This window comes from Amphibalanus amphitrite, unplaced genomic scaffold, assembly GCF_019059575.1.
Source record: "Amphibalanus amphitrite isolate SeventyFive unplaced genomic scaffold, NRLGWU_Aamphi_draft 000038F_arrow, whole genome shotgun sequence".
In the NCBI taxonomy this organism is placed as follows: Eukaryota; Metazoa; Arthropoda; class Thecostraca; order Balanomorpha; family Balanidae; genus Amphibalanus; species Amphibalanus amphitrite.
The window spans coordinates 1,293,398-1,316,261 of NW_024881534.1; the positions used below are offsets into that span (position 1 = coordinate 1,293,398).

At 49.1% G+C, this 22,864-nt stretch overlaps 1 protein-coding gene across 4 annotated transcripts in view; it reads right to left on the reverse strand.

Annotated features, from left to right (window-relative positions):
- LOC122373389 (cAMP-specific 3',5'-cyclic phosphodiesterase, isoforms N/G-like) overlaps positions 1-16,771 on the reverse strand; it is a 140,437-nt gene extending 123,666 nt beyond the window's left edge. For 2 of the 4 annotated variants that reach the window (XM_043351409.1, XM_043351382.1), the window contains exon 1: positions 15,777-16,771. In XM_043351409.1, the coding sequence (XP_043207344.1) occupies positions 15,777-16,459 (683 nt within the window). In that variant the 5' untranslated portion in view covers positions 16,460-16,771. The remainder of the gene's footprint in view (positions 1-15,776) is intronic. The other 2 variants (XM_043351400.1, XM_043351390.1) reach the window with 2 other exon arrangements.
- Between the last annotated feature and the right edge of the window lie 6,093 nt (positions 16,772-22,864).

A 22,864-nucleotide genomic window follows, 5' to 3' on the forward strand; every position in this document is an offset into this window, starting at 1 on the left:
TAACAGTGGGTGGCCGGTGCCCACACAAAGAAGTTGCTACTTTCATCTGATAAAAGGTGACTTCGTAAAAGTGCAGCTGACGTAAATGCTTCTGGGCAAACCGGAGGCTGCTGTAAAAATGGTGCAGCGTTTACCTAGCGGCTTACCTATAATGTCGTATGTGAAATTTCAAGGTAATTGTTTGGAAACCAAAGCTGTTTGTACATGAAACACCTGGCATCAGGCATGTTCGCATGGTACTGTTTTATGAGAATTGAAGAAGCAAACACCTGATTAAGTGTTTGGAAGTTGAAGGGCAGAGTTATCACCAATCAAGCGTCTAAGTATGCGGATATGGCTATGGAGCTACCGTCCGTCTTCATAAAGAAGCAATAACGTTCCTTCAATGCAGCATTTCTATAAATTCGGACGATGACAGAGTTAGTCAGAAGATAGTAGGTCACTCAGGCCACATCAGAGACGACACAAACGTCTGGCGGATGCTACCAGCACATCGCTCCGCCCTCGCTATTCGAGAGGCAGGGGTAGCCTGCTATCCCGTAATGACCAGTAATGACTACTGAATAATCTCAGTCTATTATCTGACGAAGCACCGACGTGGCAATCAATCAGAATGTACTCAAACGCCGTCAAAGAGTCCCATCTAAACGATGATGAATGGAAGGATTCACAGGAGTTGTTGACAGCTAAACGCCGATCAGTGTGGTGATAATAACGAAAATCACGCGAAGGCTGACGGAAGCTTGTCAGAACTCATGCATATGTGAGCGAATGGTTTTGGGCATGCAGATGGATGCGTTAGAGCGGACTGTGAAGGAGGCACGGTGGCAGTGATGGATATGAGCACGGTGATGCGGTACTGGACGTGACAGGCCGCACAACTCAGGCCTCAGCTGCGATGCCTTTGAAAATGATGGGCATGATATGCACGAGGATTGGTGGGGTATAGATGGCAAACCTAAGGAGGGCAGACATTTTCATATCAATCATATTTACATATAGCGCCAGCAATAAAAACGACTTTCCATAATCGTTCACTGCTAGCCACCATGCATAATGCTAATGGCGTCATACACTGAGATGGATCATTTGCTGACTAAATGAAAATCCTTAATGCTTGCAGGGATGTCTTCCATTCACGGTTAATGCAATCATAGGTGCATGATCTCATGATGAGAATAACAAGGAATTCTGCACAAGTTCCTGCGAAATGTAGGCAATAATAATGCAACGTTTCCAATAAAATCGTTTGCGTTAAAAGAAACATTTGGAATGTTGGAATGTTAAACGGCGTAATATCTTTTTTTAGACGCATTTTATCAAGTTGCATATTTTATCGATTATCAAATATGAGACTTGCACATAAGGATGAGAGCAGAGCCTTCACCATTAATTCAAAGAGAAAAGGACAAATAAAGGCTGATACAAACTAGGCATAACACATCTTTATATGTGCATATGATGTCTAACAAGCCAGATCAAATAGAACATTCTTTGCTGTCCCTTGTGTCAGCTCAGTTTTCACAGCTGCCGTCTGGCTGAATGGTGACAGCTCCCGAGTGTCCCACCACTCACGATGACACCCCATTGGAAATTTGACATGACCTATGACTCAGGTGTCAGCTGGCCCGTAATGTCACCAATCACACGGGCGTCGCCCTTTGAGACCTGTGACGTCATGATAGTGTCGGGCTGAGTCAGCTGAGTGTGACGTCTGACACGAAAGTTCTAGTATCGGAGTAAAAATAATGAGGAATAGAACGTGAAGATAAAGAATTGCGTGCTTTGAATTTTTGGCGAAGGCTGGCTGGATCATTTGCAAGATCATAACTATGTTTGAAATTAGCATAAAACCTTAAAACGCGATCAGAATAGGCAAATGCATCCCACTTGACCTCAACATTTCTTAATGCTTTTTGCATGTTCGTAAAACTCCTGCAGCTCTGATTGCTTCACCACAGCCGCATCCCTTCCTTCAGGAAGCCAAATCGCGTGCCAACTCCTACCTTACTCAAATGCTCAAAGAAGCATAAAACAGCCCCCAAACTTGGCAGACGATCGCGGAAGACCGACAAGCTGTTTCTCCATCCTAATCCAAAACTTTAACGTAGTTCTCTTCACACACATGTATTCTGATTTCCAAACCAGACGCCCAGTTTGGCATGTCACCGGGTGTGACTCCGCCACATGCGGCCGAGTCAGGGCGGACAGAGGAGCGCGGGGAGTTGTGACTCCTCCCCTCCCCTCCCCCGCGAGTTTCGGCTTTCGGCAGCCCGTGTCGGCGGCCCAGCCTTTTCGTGTTCCCGACAGCTAACGCCTCACCGTAAACACGTCAGTCGTGTGCCGGCGGCGAGTGGAGCCCGCCTGCAACTCGCACCGTTTCGGCACGGTCTCGCCGACAGGGTGGGCCGTAAGGTTCACGGGTGGCTGCGATGCGGATGGATTGGTGTTGGGGTTAGGACAGGGAGAGGGGTGGGGTAGGGGTGGTGGGGTACGTTGGGTGAGGAAGTGAGCCGGGAGGTTTTGCTGAAGGTGATGGCAGATTTATTGCTGGTGATCTGTGGCGGATAGATGAGGGAGGAAGTACGCGAAAATAATTTATTGCTTCGCGGTAGTGACCCCAAAAAGAATGCATAAGAAATAAATAAGTCATGACATGATGAAGGGTTCTAAATGCACCATAAGAATTTGCAATCGACGTCACATTTATGGTCTGTCATCCATGGCTCATCATTCGGTGATGACAACTAATGTGACGAGCAGTTCAACCAATTACCGCCGTATTACATGGAGACCCTGCCATCGGGTCTGAGCACGAGTTAAATTGCAGGCTCTAACGAGCAGCCGGAAAGAGTCCCGATTACTCGTGCCTTCCCCGTCACACAAATTGGCTGCCCTACCGAAGCGTTAAGTCGTAATTTGGGACGATTCATGTTCTGAATCGCGTACAACACGAGATCCAGACCGGCCCTGGTAAGAGGCGGCCACTGAGTTTGATCTCCGGAGGTCAGTATTTTCTCGGTCCCTTCGGAGAAGCGGCGAGGCGTGAACAGCGTCAGGGCCGGAGTTGTTGACAGTACAGTGGGACACCATTGAATGCAAATTACAGCCAGAGTGATCGTTTGCTGTTGCGAGGGTGTGGGTGAATGCGGCTATCGGTATCAGTCTTGCATGTCAGCACAACTTTTAAAAGGGGACTTACAAGATTTTCCGGTAGGAAACGCAAAAAAGTCTTGCTGAAATATTTAACTCGTTTACCTTTGTAGATCAGTAGGTACGCTTTTAACACGTGATTCTCTCACAGGAATTGACGAGTAGTACCGCTAAGCAACGCTCCAGCCATAGACCCAATGTCGTATGTCTGCCCGAGCGCAGGCAGACAATGAGTCTGACATTGAGCATGTGAAGCATGGGTAAAATTCGACCTGTCAAACGAGGTAAAGTAGCGGCAATGTGCATCTCAGGCATCACGCAACTGTGGACAAAATACAGTCCCAAGGCCATCAAATTCATTTCCTAGGACGCTTGTCGAAGTGCTGATGTCAGATTGAAATGTTATTGGATGGCGAGCGATACCTTTACATTATGTTGCACATAGAGCCTTGGTAACCCAAATGCGCATTAGTGAAAACTATCCAAAGGAAAATGTGTCATACCAATACTGTAGGTTGGGATTCTTTCGCCGGAGCTGACAAGTGACAGGAACGGAATCTCACAACTGAACGCTTCTATCACCCCGAAATGGGCTCCTACATGTAGGGTTTATATAACTCGCTATGTTATTCTTGGCTGGCTGCGCTTCATTTTATGACAGCTCACTTATCAAGGCCTCGACCAATATGACAACCAAAGCGGGCATATAAATGGTTCAGTCTAGAGAGGCTGCCACACGAGTGTAAAAGCACGCACTGATGTCATGGTGAGGAATTGTTACGGGAAAATTCTGACGCATATTATCTTTGTCAATTTAATTATATTGAGCTACGATCGACAAAATCATAAAAAATGGCGCAGGCACATGCATTTGTGCAAACGAACGATATGTCTCGCTTGGTCAGTTAATCAGGTCAGTCAATGCATGAAAGCAACCTTTTTAAGCACATATTTTCTTTTTTTTTGCAAATGTCATCCCACAAACCAGTTAAATTTCGAGCTAGTTCGGTGCTCATCGGCTCTAATGGATTGCCTGTGGGCTGCCACTGGTTGGCTTCAATGGGAATACTGGAGTGGAGGACGAATGAAATTCATTAACTGGAGTAGGCCTGCAGCGCTAACCAGATGTAGCTCGCATTGAGTGTTAGAGGAGTTGCAAATACACAAATGGAATGGTGGAACACGCATTCAAACACTGTAGCTCAATGTCAACTGACGCTTCCTGAATTGAATAATTTTCACGCTCAATGCGGATGCATGTGCTGTGGTTTTACCCATGTTAAATACCACTGAAAACAATGGAGTGATGTAGCAACAAGTCACTTTAATAGCCGACACTGCTATAATCGGCATCAATACTGGCCGAATTCAATGCACCGCGTTGTATTCTGTCGCCACTTTGGCGTGAGGATGAGGCCGATAAGAAGCGGTGTCATTGATCGTTTTACCTGTTGGACACCGTGGTGCAGCATTTTTCGTGTAGCAGCGTTAGATCAGTGCCGGGAAAGTAGGAAGTGAGGGCGTGTGACTTGACGCTGTTTTACCTTCCCCATGTGGTCGTGTGGTGTCGCGCCGCACAGACTGAATGTATAAGTTTGGGGTGGAAAGTCGTGAGGCGCACCTTCCGACGAGGTGCTTTGGATAGGACATATGAGTCATCAGCGTCATCGGAGTGCCAAGTGAAGATGAGTATTCAAAATCAGCTTGCAAACTATCCACATAATCTCAGTTAAAACACTCAAATGTTAGACATAACTATCCTAATAGTTATGATGCCTTTCCGCTGACATCAGATGTGATGTCGAAATTAATTAGAAGTAACACACATAAAATATAATTCATTATCCATTGTAAAGCACGACAGTGGGTGACTGTCTCACATGTAGTGAGGCAATTCAATGGCTACATTATTCTTGGATGCAATATTCCGCATGCCACAGCTGTCAATTTGAAGCAGCATAAGACGTGGGTGAGGACGCCATCAGCATGGATTTGAATTCACGTCTCCTACATCTCCTCACTACACAATAGAAATAGCCAGCCCATGCGGTGTCAGAAAACCTATTAATTCTTAGAGGGATGATCTAAACTTCAAGGAACACAAACAACATCATCGAGATGACGCAAGCTGATCCATAAAACCCACAGCATCTCTTATCAACGATTTCCTAGCGAATTAATACGTGACCCGCGTTTTGGAGAAAGCAATAGCGGGGTGTCTAACTTCACATTGTATCAGGAATGTGTACTTCGAAAGCAATCGTTTACCTTGGATTACATAGTAAGCGCTGCTCAAAATACGCACAGTCAAATTGTCAGAATGGTGCCAGATAGTGATACAATCACGATTTCAAGGAAAGCTAAATGTGGAAAACATCTGTTCTGAAATGTTATCACCGATGCGAGAGTAGTTACTTTCCTTATGAGTTTCATGTGTAATTTATGTCACAAGGTCGGCCGCACCCTACATGTAGTTGTCGTATTAGACAAGTACGAAATGCGGATAAAACTGCACATAGCAGCAATTTCTGAAATAGAGTACGGTAGTGCACACCATTGGATTCAAACAAGTTGTGGATATTTATATGAACAATACTATAGATATACTTAGAAGATAAAACAAAAATGTCAAATCTGGAAAAGATTGTCAATACATTTAGAAAGCGAACAATACCTACACCTGGAGATCAGGATATAATGTCACCTATGGCTTCACCAATGGCTATGACAGGAGTCCATCTCTCTTAGGATATGTTAAGGTATCCATCACTGTAAAAAAATGTTTAGCACCCATGTCAAAAACCAGCCCCCTGTACCAGATTATTTTAAGCAGGCCAAATGGTTGCTAATAGCACTCCTGTCGAAAAGTAGCTCCCTGTACCGGCTTATTTTAAGCACCCTAAATGGTTGCACTGACATTTAGGGTGCTGAAAATAAGTGGTGGGATTTTTTATGCGTCATCGCCACAGCTGCGGGGCAGTCAACGTGCTACAGATGTAACAGGTCAGTGACCCCGATATGTCGAGCGCTGCGGGTCGGCATTCCCCCGCAGCGAGACGTCTGGGGATGACACAGCATTCCCTCCCCTTTTAGAGAACACATGTGATAAGGATGTGAGGCAAAATGTATAAGGAATACGGTAAGGAAAAAAACGCAAGGCCGTTTTGACTGGCCCATCCGTGATTTATTCACCTGAGTGAATAAATTGCGGAAATAAAATGAACAGTTATTACTGCACCTTACTTTTGGCACAAAAACGGACTCTTCGATTCACAGTAAACGATTAACTGAAAAATGGAAAGAACAAGGGGGCGGCGAAAGGACGCAACAAAGTGACAAATAGGTGAGCAAAGTGACGATAAGGTCAGCTTCATCGAACTGGCAGCTAATCGAAGCGACAGGATCACCGAACACAGCTACATATTTATCTCAACGTTCACGGTACTGAGCCGATATCAGCGAGACAGACGCCCAGCGCATGTCCTCCTGGAGGAGTTGACATGACGCTCGTCATCATCACGACAGCTGCAGCGAGCTGGCCATGACAGCTCTGCGGCGCCAGCTTCCGCGACATTTAGCTCGGCGCAGAGTGTATCGATCCAGGGCCGGATCTCACCCGAGGGAATAGAGCTCCGGCACACCTGAGTGATTGTGCCTGGCCGAGAGGGGCGCGCTCGCATCTGCAATGGAAGAAAACGGTTGCTGCCTGGCCGAGAGGGGCGCGCTCGCATCTGCAATGGAAGAAACCGGCTGTCGCCCGGCCACCGGGCGAGTGGGTCGTGCCGTGCCGAGATCGTTTCCGCTTACATAAAACTAGACCAAGACAGAAACTACGGGAGCGTTGTACCGGGTGTAACTTGTAAACATTGTAACGCATTGCAGCGGCGTGCGGTTTGCACATTTAGACACCTCCCTGATACCATGACATAAGCCCACGCTGCATGAACACATCCACGTTTTTACAAACAAATAAAAATCAGGCCAGAACCAGGACACAAAAGGCCGCACCTTGCAGTACAGACCAATTTAAGACCGGTTCAAGGTAATCGTCAGTCGACAAAACAGATTACACGGAATTTACTTAGGGTTTCAGGATAGTTGATGCTTAGTTTTCTTTTTTGGTGATATCTTGATCAGACAGCTTACATCACGCATATGGATTTGTCAGGACAACGCCTAATCTGCTGCTGGTGTTAAGGGAAACCTTTGCAGACGATATATGCAATGACGTAATGAATGATGACGTCATCGTTGACAGCCAGTGGGGAGACTGAATGCTCACTGCTCAGCTCACCTATAAAGCACGGTGGAAATTCCACGAACCATGTCATCTGTTGTTTAAATAGATGGGGTTTTCTGAAACTCAAATTGCTGCACAATTATAAACAGGACAGTTTGTCATCTGGAGACGTTATCACAATCAAGTAGCATTAAATGAGCGTGAAATACGTCTTCAAAACTGTCATCAATCAAAAGCCTCGTTTTAGCAAAAAGGAGGATGTGCTACATCACAGACATACGTGCAATGGACAGGCCCCAATGGCCGAAGGCCGACCCCCCCCCCCCCCCCAGCCCACTCCCAGACCGTCCCCAGTCGTCTGAGCCCCACCATCGCCATCTCACAGAAGATCAATAGAGAAGAAGTACGCCAGCGGACCAATGAGATCAATCTCCGAAATCAATGCAGCCAGACCCACACATTCCCTGAACACACCACACGCATCGGTCGTCGAGATTCTTCGGCCATTGTATGTAGTATGGAGTGACTCGGTAGATCTCAAGTCGGTGGAAGTCAAGGGCTCTTCTCAAGGACGAGTACATAATACCATAATCCAAGGCACTCCAGATAAACTAATCTCAGATTGTCAGCTGTTTCAAGAACATCACGAATCTCGATGTTCATCGTAAGACGTCCGAACATTATTTACGTGGCCTGGTAACTAGTAAATTAAGATGGATCCTCCGATTTCCTCCCGAGTTTAGCGTAAGTTTGCCAGCTGTCTTGTACTCGTAAGCGTAATTGCAGTGTAATACGTGCCGGGTGGTTAGCCAGCTTAGTAACACGAGAGGCAGAGAACAATCCTGAGTAATTTACTCAACCGAGGAAAACTCCGACTGGATATCGGCCCTCACACTTTGATTAGTAATTACTAAAAGCCTGAAGCTACTGACAGTTCAACACACACGGCAAAAGTGTGCTCTCATTACTAAAAAATGGAAGTCATTAGACAGTTTATACTAGTACTTGCCAACAAGTATGATTTTGTAATTATGATTTAGCAGGAAATACATGGGGAAGCTAGGCGGCCAATGTCCTCGCATTGACTTCATTATAGTCCGTCAGACCGCTTCTCTAGCCAGTGGATATATATCTATTGTCTATATTTCTGCAACAAGTCCCCTCAGCCATGCTCTATAGCGCCCCACCCCTCCCAATCACATAGACGTTGTCAACTACAGATTACAAGATAACAAAAAAAAAAACAGAAAAGGAGACAACAGAGAGACACAGGGGAGATACAAGAAGACCCAAGGGAGACACATAGGAGACAATGAAGTCACATGGAGGACCAGTTGGCCCAGTGATCAGCCGGCGACTGCACAATGTGCACCGAGAATGTCCGGTAAGGCGGCGTGCAACGGTTTCAGGCCGATTTGGCAGTGGCCACGATATCGTGGGGCGCGTTTTCCCTCTTCGCGTGCGCTCGCCTGTGCACAGCCCCACGGCTCAGCTGTTGTAGAGTGCAGTGAAACGTTTGGGCCCGGGCACTGACTGTGTGACGTGTGCAGTCACTCCAACAGCAACGCCAATGCAACACCATAGATCTCAGTATACCGAGGTCCATGGAAAGACGTATGTCACGTTTGTAGACAAGGAAGATAGAAATGTGTCCGCATTCGGACGTTATATAATACCCTGAGAAACATAATTAATGCAACATAGCAGTGAATGCCAATAGTTGTGGACGAGTAGTCAGACCATTTTTTGCAGTTGTATTTAATTTATTCTGACTACTCATTTCCGTCTTCATCACCGACATCCTATGTTGTGCAACTGAACACACAATGTGTGTCTGCTGCATCCATAATGTAAATCTAGGGTGCTCAGTATCTCGATAAAATATATTTCAATTGAATACCCATAAACAAAACATTTCCTATTAGTAACGGCAAAACCATGTAGATACCAGTCACCTGGGCGTCTTCCATTGTCATTTGTTCCATACAATGGACACCAACTCCATAGTGTGACGCCACTGAGCTTGCATTACAGCTGGGTTGAATCCACATACCGACATTGAACTCAACGCCTCACAATCCATCTTCGTTCTGGTCGACCTCTGAAATCAAAGCGAGACAACGGTGCCATGCATCCTGATCTTCCACAGAGAGCTCGTGTCGTAACTCACGTTTACCATCCGCCTCTGGTCCCGTGTTCCACCTCCCACGGATCTCACACTCTGACGCCAAACATGGACCGGTGACGGGGACACCTCTCGGCACCCCCTCCCCCCCGAAGTTACGATCTCACGGGCGACTAAACAGGACCACCAGCCGCGGTGGGTCGTTACCGCGCCTTCGGGGGTCCTCTCGAAAAGAGGCCGCGCCCATCGCTTTGACACCCACGCCGCAGTCGTTTCAATCGCGGGTCATGTCAATGAGATCAATGAGGAACGTGGTACCAAGGACCTGGCTCTTCAGGCGTCAATGCTCGTGCGCCAACGCATACCGAACGGATAAGCTGGGGCGGGAATAGTATTATCCCCTGCATGATGACAACATTAAAAATGTGCCAGTGACCTGAGCTCACCAGCACCACTCAACACCTCAATGAGCTGTCTGGATTCTACAAATGGGATATTTTACCAGAGAGCTGGTACTCTGCATGGATTACATCTGCATTTTAAATTACAGCGCTAAATACCTGTGAGGGTAAGAGATACGGGTCACGAGGCACTTCTAGTAAAGCTCAGAGACATCTGAATGATTCAGGCTCAGCAATGAGAATATCACATTTGCCCTCTTCACTGACGGTAGAAAGGCCTACGCAACACCCCTGTGACGTCATTCACTATAGACCTACAGTCTCCCCGTTAATGGCGTAATAATTTTACATAACAATTCCACGGATACCCCTATATGTGCTCACCCGCACTGCCTGATGCCGTGTAATTCGCCGCGTATAGTGTTACAACAATCCGCTCACATTACGTCTGTCCCTTTTCAGTATTCATAGATGAGAGTCGTCATGATTCAGAAAAGGTGCGCAGAATCTTTGTCGTTGCTGACATTAGGTTTCCCTACCATCTTCGTGCAAAAATGATTTACACGTGACGCAGGCACCCGGCTTTGTAGGCCGGAAAACCACAGCCGAAGGCCCGGAAGCCCTGGCTTCCTGGGTAATCCTTCACAAATGCCCCGGACACCAAGCGCGATCAGTACCTACCAATAAACAGAAGCTTCCTCTATAAACACTGCAATCAAAACACAGCATCCTGGATGCGCTCAACGAATCTCAGTCATGAAACTGAGTAGCACCCAAACCTGTTACTGCTCCAGATCTTATCACGTGTTAGTTCAATTCGACTAATAATTAAATCCTCTTCAGTCGGCCGATGCACTGCAAAGCTATCATCGATCAAGGGCGGCGCTCCCGAGTGACGGCTGCCTTCATCTCGGTAAGCTCATTGGGATTTCTTTCGCTGTACCCTGACAGGTGACCTTGCCGGGTCGCCCCCACGCACCGCCCACTCCAGTAGCGCGGTCCAATGCGACACGCCTCAGCCAGGTGACGAGAAGGTTCCAGAGAGAACAACTCGACCGCAGCCAGAAAATCGGTGCCAAGTTCGGCGGCAGCGATCGCGACAGTGACAAGACACCAGCGATGGCGTCGATGATATCGAGAGCGATGCGCTGTCGATGCCGATAGCATGACTGGTAGCTGAACAGGAGTCGACTCGCGTGCTCCCTCTACCCTGTCAGTCCCTGTTCGCTCGTCACCAGCACCCCAGACAAAGGCGTTTAGCATAGCGGCGAACGCAGACTGGGTGGAGCTCTGTAGTCGCGCCGAGCCAGGCAGTAAACAGGACGACTAACGACCTGGGAGCGGCTGTAAAGATAGCCCCCACCATTCACCTGAGCGTGGCGACCGGGCCGAGACGGTCTCGAGGTAAGGGCTCCGTCTCTGATGATAGCGGTCCGGTCCGCGGATGTTGCGAAGGAGAACAGCATGAATTTTACATGACGCTTGCAGGACATGTGCTGGACCGCGGTTACTACGCAATTCAGAGCATAGATACATTATTTATACATTGAATCCGAGCCCTGCTATTTCGAGACATCGGCTAATCATTTGAATATCTTCCATCTACTGGCCGTCGCACATATTCCACATAACCCAGAAATGCCTCATCATCGGCGTTCCAAATATGGTCTCACCTTCTGTGTCCCTCCCGCGGAGGACAGCGAGACGTCTTCCCTCCTGAGAGGGTCAGGGACACACGACCAGCTGGATAACGACAGCTCTCTGCCAACCCAAACAGGCGCCTGGCCGGGCCGGGCTGTGGACCCCTCCGTCACCGCCCGGGCAGAGGCACCTGGCAGCCGAGGGGCCAGCCGAGGGCGGCGGCCAGACCCGGCGCCTCAGATGTCCTCCTGAGAGGTATTCTGTCGCCACGGGTGCCGCGCAGCAGGCGCCGGGACGGCCTCCATAGTCCACATGACAGCCGGTGTCGCGTTCGTGGTTCTGCCTGCATACTGCGGTTGAGCGGTGGACAGTTAGTCTACGCTCCATCGCCGAGGATGGACGTAGGCGGAACGCATTTCACAGTCGAGAGGCACCGGACCATCTCGTCGGGCAAAGGTCACGCCAAATTATACCACCGGAATAGCCGGGTGTGATCAGGCCAGGAAAATGCATTACGGTCCGACTCCCGTGGGCACGAGATGACTATCACTGCGCCAACGAGCGAGATCGCTCCAGTGCCAATTGAAACGAGCATAGGCACTCAGCGGCCGGCTGATCAGCCAGACAGACAGCCAGACATACAAACAGCAGCTGACACCAACCATGTCAGACAGAGAGGTCAAACGAATTCACCAAACCACCCGACGAGACCACCCAGCGTAATTCGGCCAGACTCAATAGGTCAGCCCACTTCACGTCGTCCGTAGTAACTAGCCAGTCAGCCGGCCAATTGATCGACGCTCTGTGCTCCAATCACCGATCCAGCTGGTTCAAAGACATGAGATGTCCCCGCTCTGAACAAGTTCTGATCAGTGATCACGCCCTTGACCAATGAACAAGTGCTGAGCACGACTTGAGTGCACTCCGTGAAAGCGGTTGAATGAAACTTGGAAGAAGTATTGAACGACCGCTAGACACGTCCTTACGAACTAAGCACATTAACATGGCCCAAACAGGCCCCAAACCACGCCCCTATCACGTCCAAAGCACGTCCCGTCCACGTCCCGAGTACCTACGTCCTCCCCTGAGGCAGGTAAAGTTGGGGCCTCGCAAGCCCGGCGGGTAAAGTTACCATACAACGCGAGCCTCATTATACTCGAGCGCCAATCATCAGGACAATCTGCGACACTCGAAATGTTGTTGCATACGGCATAATGAGGACATTCGTCGTGTGCCACGAGGCTGGTGCGGTGAAACTAGCTGAAGTGCAGCAACGATAAAATTGTGAGCGTGATTTGTCCTAAGCACGCTCTCGTATCAATTTGACGACAGAATCAACTGCAGAACTGGTAATAATTGGTGTAATTTGATAAATGCCAAACCTTGTTCGATTCGTTGAAGGTGAGCTATGGCTATTTTGAGCATTATTATGAATATTTTCGTGATAAAATGACCTTATTCTCATGATACAATGAAATGAGAGTGAAATACGACCAAGAATATCATAAATGCATAGCATTTTTGGTCTTATTTCACTCTCATTTCATTGTACATAGGCATAAAGTCATTTTTAACCCTCGCATGTGTGCGGCGTTTGCCAGCTTCTAATGTGTAGGGGGGGGGGGGTCGGTTGGACCCCCCCCTTGCCGTTTGGCCCCTGATCGAGCTAGAGCTTCGCGGAAAAAACGAGCGTGTTGCCCGTGACGAGAGGAAGCCGATGATACCCAATTTTAAGGTCCTAGGTCATTGGTTGACCTTCCAGGTCAGGTCAATGACCCAAAGTCGGGAAAATCGGGACCTGTTAGAAAGTCGTAAAGTGTGGCTGCTAAGGGGTTTTTCGGGGTGCTGATCACGAATATCGTGTTAGTTTTGATCACAGATGATGTCTTGAAGCATTTAGACCAGGTCGGGTCAGGTCAGGTCAGGTCAACCAGTAGGCGTCGTGACGGGTATTCGTAGTACGTGTCAACCGCCTCTGACAGCTTCGTAACATGTTGCGAAGTCACCAAAACTACTTCGTAAATGTTCAAATGGTTGCTAAATTCGAATTCAGCTCCAAAAACTAGCCTAGAAACATGTAAAACTCGAAAAAGTGACCCGAGGTCACCCGAGGTCACCAAAGGTCAATGACCTGACCTGACCTTCAGGTGACCTTGACACACACGGGAGTAACATCAAATCACATGTTTGAACGTTTGAAACCACGAAAAGCTTGCAAACACGCGGCTAGTGCGAGCCGACATACGCGAAATCGCGATTCCGGCCAAACATGGTCTCGGAAAAGAGGTCACAGGTCAAAGGTCATTTGGGTCAGGGTCATGAAATTTTCAGGGTAGGTGTAAAATTGATCAATGCGAGGGTACTGAAAGTTTCGTCGCGATCGGCCGCTTTTTACGCGAGTTATTTGCGAAAAACCATGGGGGGGGGGTCCATCCGACCCCCCCCCTACACATGCGAGGGTTAACACTATAAAATGCCAAGCCGTCAGTTTTGAGATGAAAGTATGCATTGTTGACCACGCCTTTGGGCTTTGCGAGTTATCATTTATGAAGAAATTGGATCTATAACAGTTATATACAGGTTTTGCAGAGATCAGCGGCGATATAACTCTAAGTAGAGCTTTTTTTCCATGTGTGCCTTGAAATGAGTCATCATTCGTAAAATTTCTCCAAAGAAGACATACCCTGTAGCTTGTCAAAGCAAAACGAAGGATAAGATTCACCATCCGAAGAAGACAAGGAAAAGTGTGCCATGGAATGGAAGGCTTCGTGAAAGACCCATCGTCATATTTCATTTGTGACAGATTGGCACGCCTCTTGCATTTAACCCTTCACCCAAATAGCTGAAAAGCGTACTCAACGTATTATGGTAATCTTTATAGCCGCGCTGGTCTCAACGAATACCTACTAGAGTGACTCGTAAACTCGATATATGACTGTGAGGTCCATACGATGAGCACTTTTGTCTTAGTGCCGCTATCGACGTTTTCCTTTTACGGTTCGCAATGTCTCGCTTCATCAAAAGAATGGCGGGTAAATATGCGCCTTATGCTTATCAACCGCTGTGAGAAAGATTTCATCCATGGAGATCGAACGATTCGGCATGCAAGGGTTCCAATGAGCCAAATGCAATGGCTAAATTCATAGTCATAGGCACACTAATTATACAAACGTAGTTATAATTTTGCGTAAGCACAATGCCAGAACTAAGAGTGCAAAGGCACCTAAGGCTTGTGTCTTGTGATGTTACTTTTCGACGATGTCCGAAGTCCTAGCATGCAATGCCATCTTATCATATGTCATTCTGTACCGTAAAGTGCTACACTGATACACTGATAGAGTAAAAAAAAGCTCATTGTTTTAGGACCTAACAAAAATCATTTTTCCTAAGAAATGGTTTGTACGCTCTGCTCTGTTTAAAATGACTAACATGTCATGTGACTGAAAATCAAACAAACACAAATACAATCACGCAAGTAAAAATGAACGCCTGAAACCCAAGCGGCAGTGATGAAAAACGTCTTTCCGTGTTCTAGCAAAACAATGAGGGATTGTCACATCACTAATCCAAGCGACGAAAAGCGGTTTATAGCACCCTCTCTACCAACAAGCTTATCGTCACCACTATCGGCTTCTAAACACAGCTCTCCTAGAGCAAACACACTCAGCTGTGGGTCGGGGAGGAGCAGTCATATCTCCGAGTCATGCCACCCGCATAGGTTACCGACTAAAGAGACTGGCGTGACCGACTGCTATCTCCCAAAGTTCAGTCTGCCTGTGCATTTGAGTCATGTGTGCTGTGCATGCCAGGTAGATACGCCAGCGTTATCCACACTTCTTGCTTACAGGAAATGATCCTGGCTAATTATTAAATTATTGTGGATGGTTGGACGGTCTTTCAGGAAGCCAAGAGCAGCATTACGGGCGATTGCATCAGCACTTGCCGACTCTAGCTTTGCCAGCCATCGAAAAATGGGGACGGTCGCTGTGCCAGCTCTTTTGGATGCAACAGAAGCACTTCCACCTTGCCAAGTCTCGCGACAAAAGCGAGTGACCTATCCCATCCCATTCCTCCACAATACCACCTCTGCTCCACAAATATCCACGGCAGAATTATTGGACTTGTCAAATCCCTCTACACCTCAATTCTTCACCAAGCCACCCTCCCTCCCCCAGTCAGCGCCCGTCCAGCTCCCCCCGCGGCGCTGCCCACTTACGGTGATGTGGCGGAGAATGGTGACCAGACGTCCGACACGCTGAGTAGCGGGATGGTCAGCTTGGGCATACGGATCTGCCGGCCGCGCCGGGTCTGTACAGTGACCATGTGCCGGTTATGGATGGCGTCCCAGGCGGGCCGCTCGGGCCAGGCCGGGCCGCGGTCGCCCTGCCAGATGTGCGGCGACACGATGCGCAGCGGGCGCGACGGCAGCTGGTGGTGCTGATCCAGCTGGTGCTGCAGCTGCAGCTGCTCCAGCTCCACGCCCCGCTGCAGCGGCAGCGACAGCTTCCCGCGCCCCTCGGCCGGCCGGCCCGACCCCGAGGAGCCGTTCTCGGGTGGCGGCATCAGCGCGGGCTGCGAGCCGCCGCCCGAGGACACCTGGCGCTCCAGAGAGGAGGCGCTCGAGCTAGACATGGTGCTCGACACGCTGTGGTGCTGCACCACACCGCTAAAGTGCTGCTCAGCAAGGTGGCTGGCGGCCTCCTCTGACACGTGGCGGCTGAGCGGCGGCGGCGCTCCGGCCAGCTGCTGCATGCGCGCCGCCCGCAGCTGCTCGCGCTGCGCGTGCTCGCGCAGCCGCTGGATGGTGTGCCGCGCGCGCGGAGACGCCAGCGGGTGACTGCTGTCCTGATCCAGCAGAGACGGGCTGGAGGTGGAACGCAGCTTCGGCGGCCACTCCATGCGGCTGGAGATTACTCACACAAGAAACCGCTGTTCTCCACTCACTACAACACGTCCACAGCTCAGGTTAACTGGCGCACCGTCCACCTCGGCGCTGTGACACACTGTCCCCGTCCTCTGCGCCTCTGGGGCTCCCCGACACCTCTCGCCGGTTCGGCTCTCAAACGGCTCACTCGGCGCTCACTGTTCGTCCGTCGGCACCGACGGCTCACTTCTCGAGGCGTATTTTTATCGCGGCACGTGCGTGTCGGCCCGTGGTACACGGGGAGCGGGTGCGGCGCGCGCGACGGCAGCGAACCTCGGCGCTTGTCTGAGCCGGCGCGGCCGACAGCGAGCCCCGACCGAGCGCTCCGCCAGGCGGCGCTAGCAGCGGCGCACACGACGGCAGGCGAAATGGTACGGGGGACAGGCGAGCATTTCCGCGTGCATATGGGCCGGGCGCTGAAGATGGAGGGGGAACAGGCCGACCGGAGTTTCGATACAAGGCGGGCTTGTAGAGAGGAAGAAAAAGAAGTTGCATGAGGTTCCAGGGTTCATTCCAGTCGGTTGTTTACCGTTGAAATGTTGTTGGGTAGAATGGGCAATATTCACCCGACCACTGAACCAAAGCTCACTGAGGTATGTAGAGTTGCAAACACATAGACCTGACACTGGCATGGGCTCAACAGACCCATAAGAAACTCCGAGCCCCACAGCGCGTGCCGCAGCTACCACCAGCTACCCTTCCCCTTCCTGTGGGAATTCACAGCTGCTCCGGCCCGTCACCACCGAGTGAACACGTCAGAAAACAGTGTGCAGGCGACACCATCCATCCTTTGGTGACACGGGGACTCGGGCTAGACGCTATTGATCGCGGAGAGTTGTCCTCACTTCATCCCCAGAGGCTGTCGGAATAACAGCTGCAGATAGCTGGCCCGTCGAAATTCAATCTGCACAAAAATCAGATGATAAATCTCGCAGGGAAACGGATAGAGCTTCCAGCACGGTGCCCGCGGGGACTGCCAGGCACCCACATTTCTTCGCCGCTGAGCAATGTGAAAGAAGAAGAAAACAATGCCATGGATGTGACAATATCACAAAACTATGATGCATAAGGTCAGCTGACGACGGCAATTTACCGCTGCCATCGGCCAACGTATAGATCCTCGCCCGCGTCACTGAATATTTCAGAGACTCATAGAGTTCTTACCCGGAAGCAGACGATACGGCAGCAATGCTCGACTCTGCCCCCCGCCGCAGAACGTACTGAGCTGAATACCCCAGAGGACATCGATTCCACTGAAACTGTTGGAGCAATACCGGAAGCCAGTGGTGTCGGGAGACATAAAGCGATTGGATTCGATAAGTAACAAATGAAGGCGGTGTTTGCGGCTTGACCTTTTATTAGGAAATTGCATGTGAATTGATTTGGCTTCATTTTTATTCAGCATAACCAATAAATGTAAGGGTATGTACTGTATTGTAAAGAAACAAATGCATAACAATTTAACAAAATATTCTGCCCTTCTTCTGCCGGGTTGCCAGAGTGGAATTTTCAGTTTCAGTGAAAACTACTACCTATCTTCTTCCAGAGAAGGCCGTTGTCCTAAAAACTCACTCTTCCTGAGATTCGAGGAATTCAAGTTCCTTTGATTAAGCATCCCGAGGTCGTAAAACTAGAATGCCGTCCAGCATTTAGGTGAATAGGTTTCGCCGAACCAGCAGCAGCTCTAGTGGGAGCTCATATGTCTGAACTCGGACCACCCCTGGCAGCTGAAGGCTGTACTCACCCGATGAGGACATGTATTTTGTATCTATATTTCCTGCAGGATAATTCATCTAATAAACACAGCGATTTTAATTGATGCTCTAACTGGGCTCATCACACATGATCTACACACTAATAAATAAACGCAGCTCTCTCCGCTCCGCTTGTAACAAAAAGCAGTGGTCTGAATCAGCTCCACTGCACGTTCAGTTCAGCCCCCTCCCCCGCGTCGCCCCGTGTCATTTCGCCCACCTGTTGTTGAACTGTTCACTGCAGCAGGTGTCACCACCAGTCCATGTCAGTCAATGTGTCACCGTTAGTCAGTGTCATGTGTCAATGTGTCACAGAGGGCGGATATTTCGCAGCTGACGAACACGACAGACGGAGCTATTTTGTCAATCAAAACAGTTTCGAGCATCCAGTCCCGGCAGCTCAGTTGCGGAACAGGATGGTCCACAGACACGTTACTCAGTAAAGACGATCCCAAGGATTCAGAATTCCCGGAAATGCACGCGGCCCGACCGCCTGGCTATTAGCCTGAGGCGATTCGCCCGTCAGGCCACCTGACAAGCTGATTGCTTATGCATTCAATGCGGATCTGCGAGGATTGGGAACCAGGGCTCCACAGCTGGGCCGGCATCCTCTCAGCATGGGACAGTACCCGTACTCCGTTAATAAAGGAATCCAATAGAATCGCAGCGGTGGGATTCATGCTGCCTTTAGCGAGTGGCGGGTGCTTACTGCTTATGCGATGAAGGCGGACAGTTTGAGTTTGAATGGAATGGGTACAATCATACTGAATGCGCGATGTACTCGCATGTGTGTAATAATCCATCTATCCATCTATCCATCTATCATCTATCAATAATCCATAATCAATGCGTCTATAGTGTAATGTGCAAATTATCAGCACTCATTTCCAAGATATCTTATAGATAATTGAGTTTGGGATCTCCCAGCAATCCAATGCCCACAGAACAAGAGTCATATTTCATTCCTGACAGATTCACTTAACTTAGTATTGAAGCAAGCACCAATGCTATGATGGCGTCATTTATCAAAGGGATTTTCAGTCGCCGCCGCGCATAAAATATTTTACGTGAATCCAGTTGGTGCCACTCCTTCATAAAACACGTTAAATTTCCCTCTTCAATTGAGTGTTCGTTTTAATAAAAATGCGTGAGAACAAAGATCGCCAGGTTTGCCTGTATAATGGATTCCGTTTAATTAGATATGCTGGCATTGCGTAATCAATTCAAATGTGGACTATTGCGGGAAAAGATGGGGAAAAGGAACACGTGCTCGCCTTGAGTCATTCAACGGATTTATCTGCATATCATTAGTACGTAATACGGCACATTGTACTTTTATCCTGGTGGACATAATTATGTAGATATGTTTATTCCTCAACTCTCGTAGAGCACAGCATTACCTTCGAAAATGAACACTGTCATTATCGTTTAAGTGTCGCCTTGATTGAACCATCCGGTATCAACATTATTGATAACCGGAACGCTCGCTGATCGAACGCAGTTACTGGTCTATGTCGCCGACCAGAAAAACATCTCACCGACACATTCCGTCGTCTCAGTGCCGTCTTTCACGAGCCAACGTCAACAGCGCCCCTCCCCACCCCGCCGGGCCGGGCCAGGTCACAGCGGTGAATCGGTGATACCCCGCGGGGCGCCCGAGCCCGCATCTTGGCTCACATCGACCGCCCGAGGGCTCTCCGTCACCGGTGACGTCACAGTCCGACACCCAGTGACGTCACTCTGTCTGACTCACGGCCAGCGAGGGTGATGGTATTTGACCCACGGCTGCACCGCCTCACCGCAGCGCTGACAGCCTGATTATCCAAAGCTTTCAGACCGGTGAAGACAGGCTGGCTGACAGGCTGATAATCTAAAGCTCCTAGACTGGCGATTGTTGAAGTTAGCGTAGAAGCAGTGCAGACAGCTGACGAAGGAGAATCACCAGACGTGAAGTCAGCGATGCTCCAACATCAGATGATGACAGTTAAGGAATTACTTCACGGCATGTTACGTTCCAGTCCAGTGAAAGACGTTCAGCGGACGGTAAAATAGGTCACTGCAGTGCCGAGGCCTACCTGCAGCCGATGCCAGAGAACTGGTCACGTGACCGGCTCAATCATGTGACTAGGTTGATCACGTGACAATGATGAAGGACCCAGTGACCCCTACAGTCGATCTGATTTGTTCGACTGGGCGCAGTAAAACTGATAACGGAAATACGGCCAAACGAGCTAAGAGTAAAATCGTGTTAGTGATTGTTTTTACAGGAAACTGTGAAAACAGGAGTGAATGAATGGAGCCGACTGGTGTTTTGAAGCTGACCGAAATTGTCAAACTATTAGTCTTAATGCCAGCGATTAGCAACAAGAGCGGTAAAGAGCTACACAGGGATGTCCCATGTTGACAGATACACAAGGCTGACCGTAGCATAAGGTTGTAGCTATAAACCAATAATAAGGTGTGTATCTGTCATGGCAGCACCTACTGTATAAACGAGATTCACTGAAGACTGGGTGGTGATAATTGAACAGCCTAATACCAGAATGTAACGGCCATAGAGCTGAGCCACCATAAACACCCCATAAGTAAATAATCGGCGACCGGGTTCAACATGCCTGGAAGTCAATGACATGACGATGACCGGAACCAGACATCCCGGTTCAGGTCAGCATTCACAGCAGCCACAGCCTTTATTGGGAAATGCTACTTCATTGCCTGTGACACAGTCGTCCGGACCAGGGAGAGCACTCGAAGTGTGGCAGAGGACGAAGTGTCGTGTCACGGTTCGGTGCCAGCTTCCTCCCACACTCTGCCCTCCCGCGGTCCCGTCCTCTGCCAAAGACCGGGCTGGAGCTGGACGGCGGCCATGGCAGAGGACGGGGCGGAGGAAAATAAAAGAAACAACAGGCTCTTTCCTTAGTCAGGAAGGGACTTTGGTCGTAATAGGTACGAATCCCTACGTAGTTCAGGTTTGTTGCATATGACTGCAATATTTAAAAACTTCATTTGCATCCACATGGTAACACAGGTAGATCGGGCTTCGCTAAAATTGTTAAGCTCAGGTAGGTACATTATTTCACAAATAAACATGACCTATGGAGAAGCATCGGTAGATTTTTTTGTATTATGTTTCGACATGGAGAGAGCAAACAGAGAACAAAATAAGCTTGCGACTTCCGAATCTCAGGCCTGCTCATTTTCTCTCATTTGTACAATTTATGAGGTGATGATGTTGAAACTCTGACTTGACGATGTTAGTTTCACGCTGTGACTGTCGTCTGCAAAATGAACAATTTAAATTTCAGCAGTTCTGGCATGGAAGACTGACTCATATGAAGCCAGGCAGCTCCTGATTAGCCAGCGGCCTAGAAATAGTGTTAAAGCTCATTATGAAAACTAACGGCCAGCAAAATTCACATAAACCTGACTTTACCAAGTAACTCATCGTTTTCCACGGCTTGAATTATAGTGCAGGTGCATTGCAATGCCACCCACCGAGCACCCTAATTCAATATACCATGCTGAGCACTTGCAACCCTATGAAGTGTTGTTTGTTTTGATATGTTGGGTTCGGAATTTTCGGTCTTATGCCAGCCTTTTCAGTTCAGGAGACGAAAAGGATAGGGTCGATAGGGTCGATAGATGAGAGCGGGTTGTTTGGCTGGGTTGATGTACTGACCCACTAATATGTTCAGACGGCGAGCCGGCAGGGGTATATTCCTCTCGGCTCTGTCCTTTACTCCATGGAGGGTGACCGGCTGCCCAAAGATGACAGCAGCGCTGGACGTGAAGGACAGGCTGATTCGATGATGGAGAGGATGAATGTCCCATGAAATACTGGCCACGGCCCTCAATAAGCCACATAAATCCTTTTCTTTTTGCAGCGCATGTGTTGCACATTGTAATGCGTGCCATATGCAGCACCCCTTCAGCACCTGGCAGGAATTCTGACCCACATTTGTCTTTGGTGAACAGCGTTGCAGGATCGACACGGCTGATGCAAACGGCAGAGCACCATCCCGACTACCCCGACACCTAGCAGGCGAAGCTTGCAGGCAGAGCACTAACTACAGGTTATACCTATCTCCGCCAGAGGCGCTGCATAGCCGGTCGGTGCTGCCACCTGACGGTGAATTCTGCTCAGCTGATGGAGGCGGTAGAACGGTTCCACGGCGACTGACCCGTGACAGCCGTAAGACCGCGAACCATGACCGGCCGTCAGCCGCGCTCAGTGCTTCGGATGCTGATAGCTTCGGATGCTGATAGCCTGGCTTACAGCCTCATCGCATTGACTGACCGTCATGGTCCACCGGCTGACAGACCGCACGGCCGTCGAAAGAACAGCTCGAGGAGGAGCTCGCTCATCGTTGCAGCCTGCATGTGGCCTGTCGCAGGGCTGAAGCAGAATCAAGCAATAATGAGCTTCAGTGAAGCTCACTATCAGTCGGGGGAGGTTTGGTCAATCGTTGTCATTTTTAGCACGTGCTATTTTTGTCACACGTGCTAAAAATGACAACGATTCTGCTATTTTTGACAACGATGAGGCCGATTTCACTCCTCAGCGAGGAAATGAAGATTTTGGAAAGATAAACACTGATTTTGGAAAAGAAGTGCTGCCACCTGGTG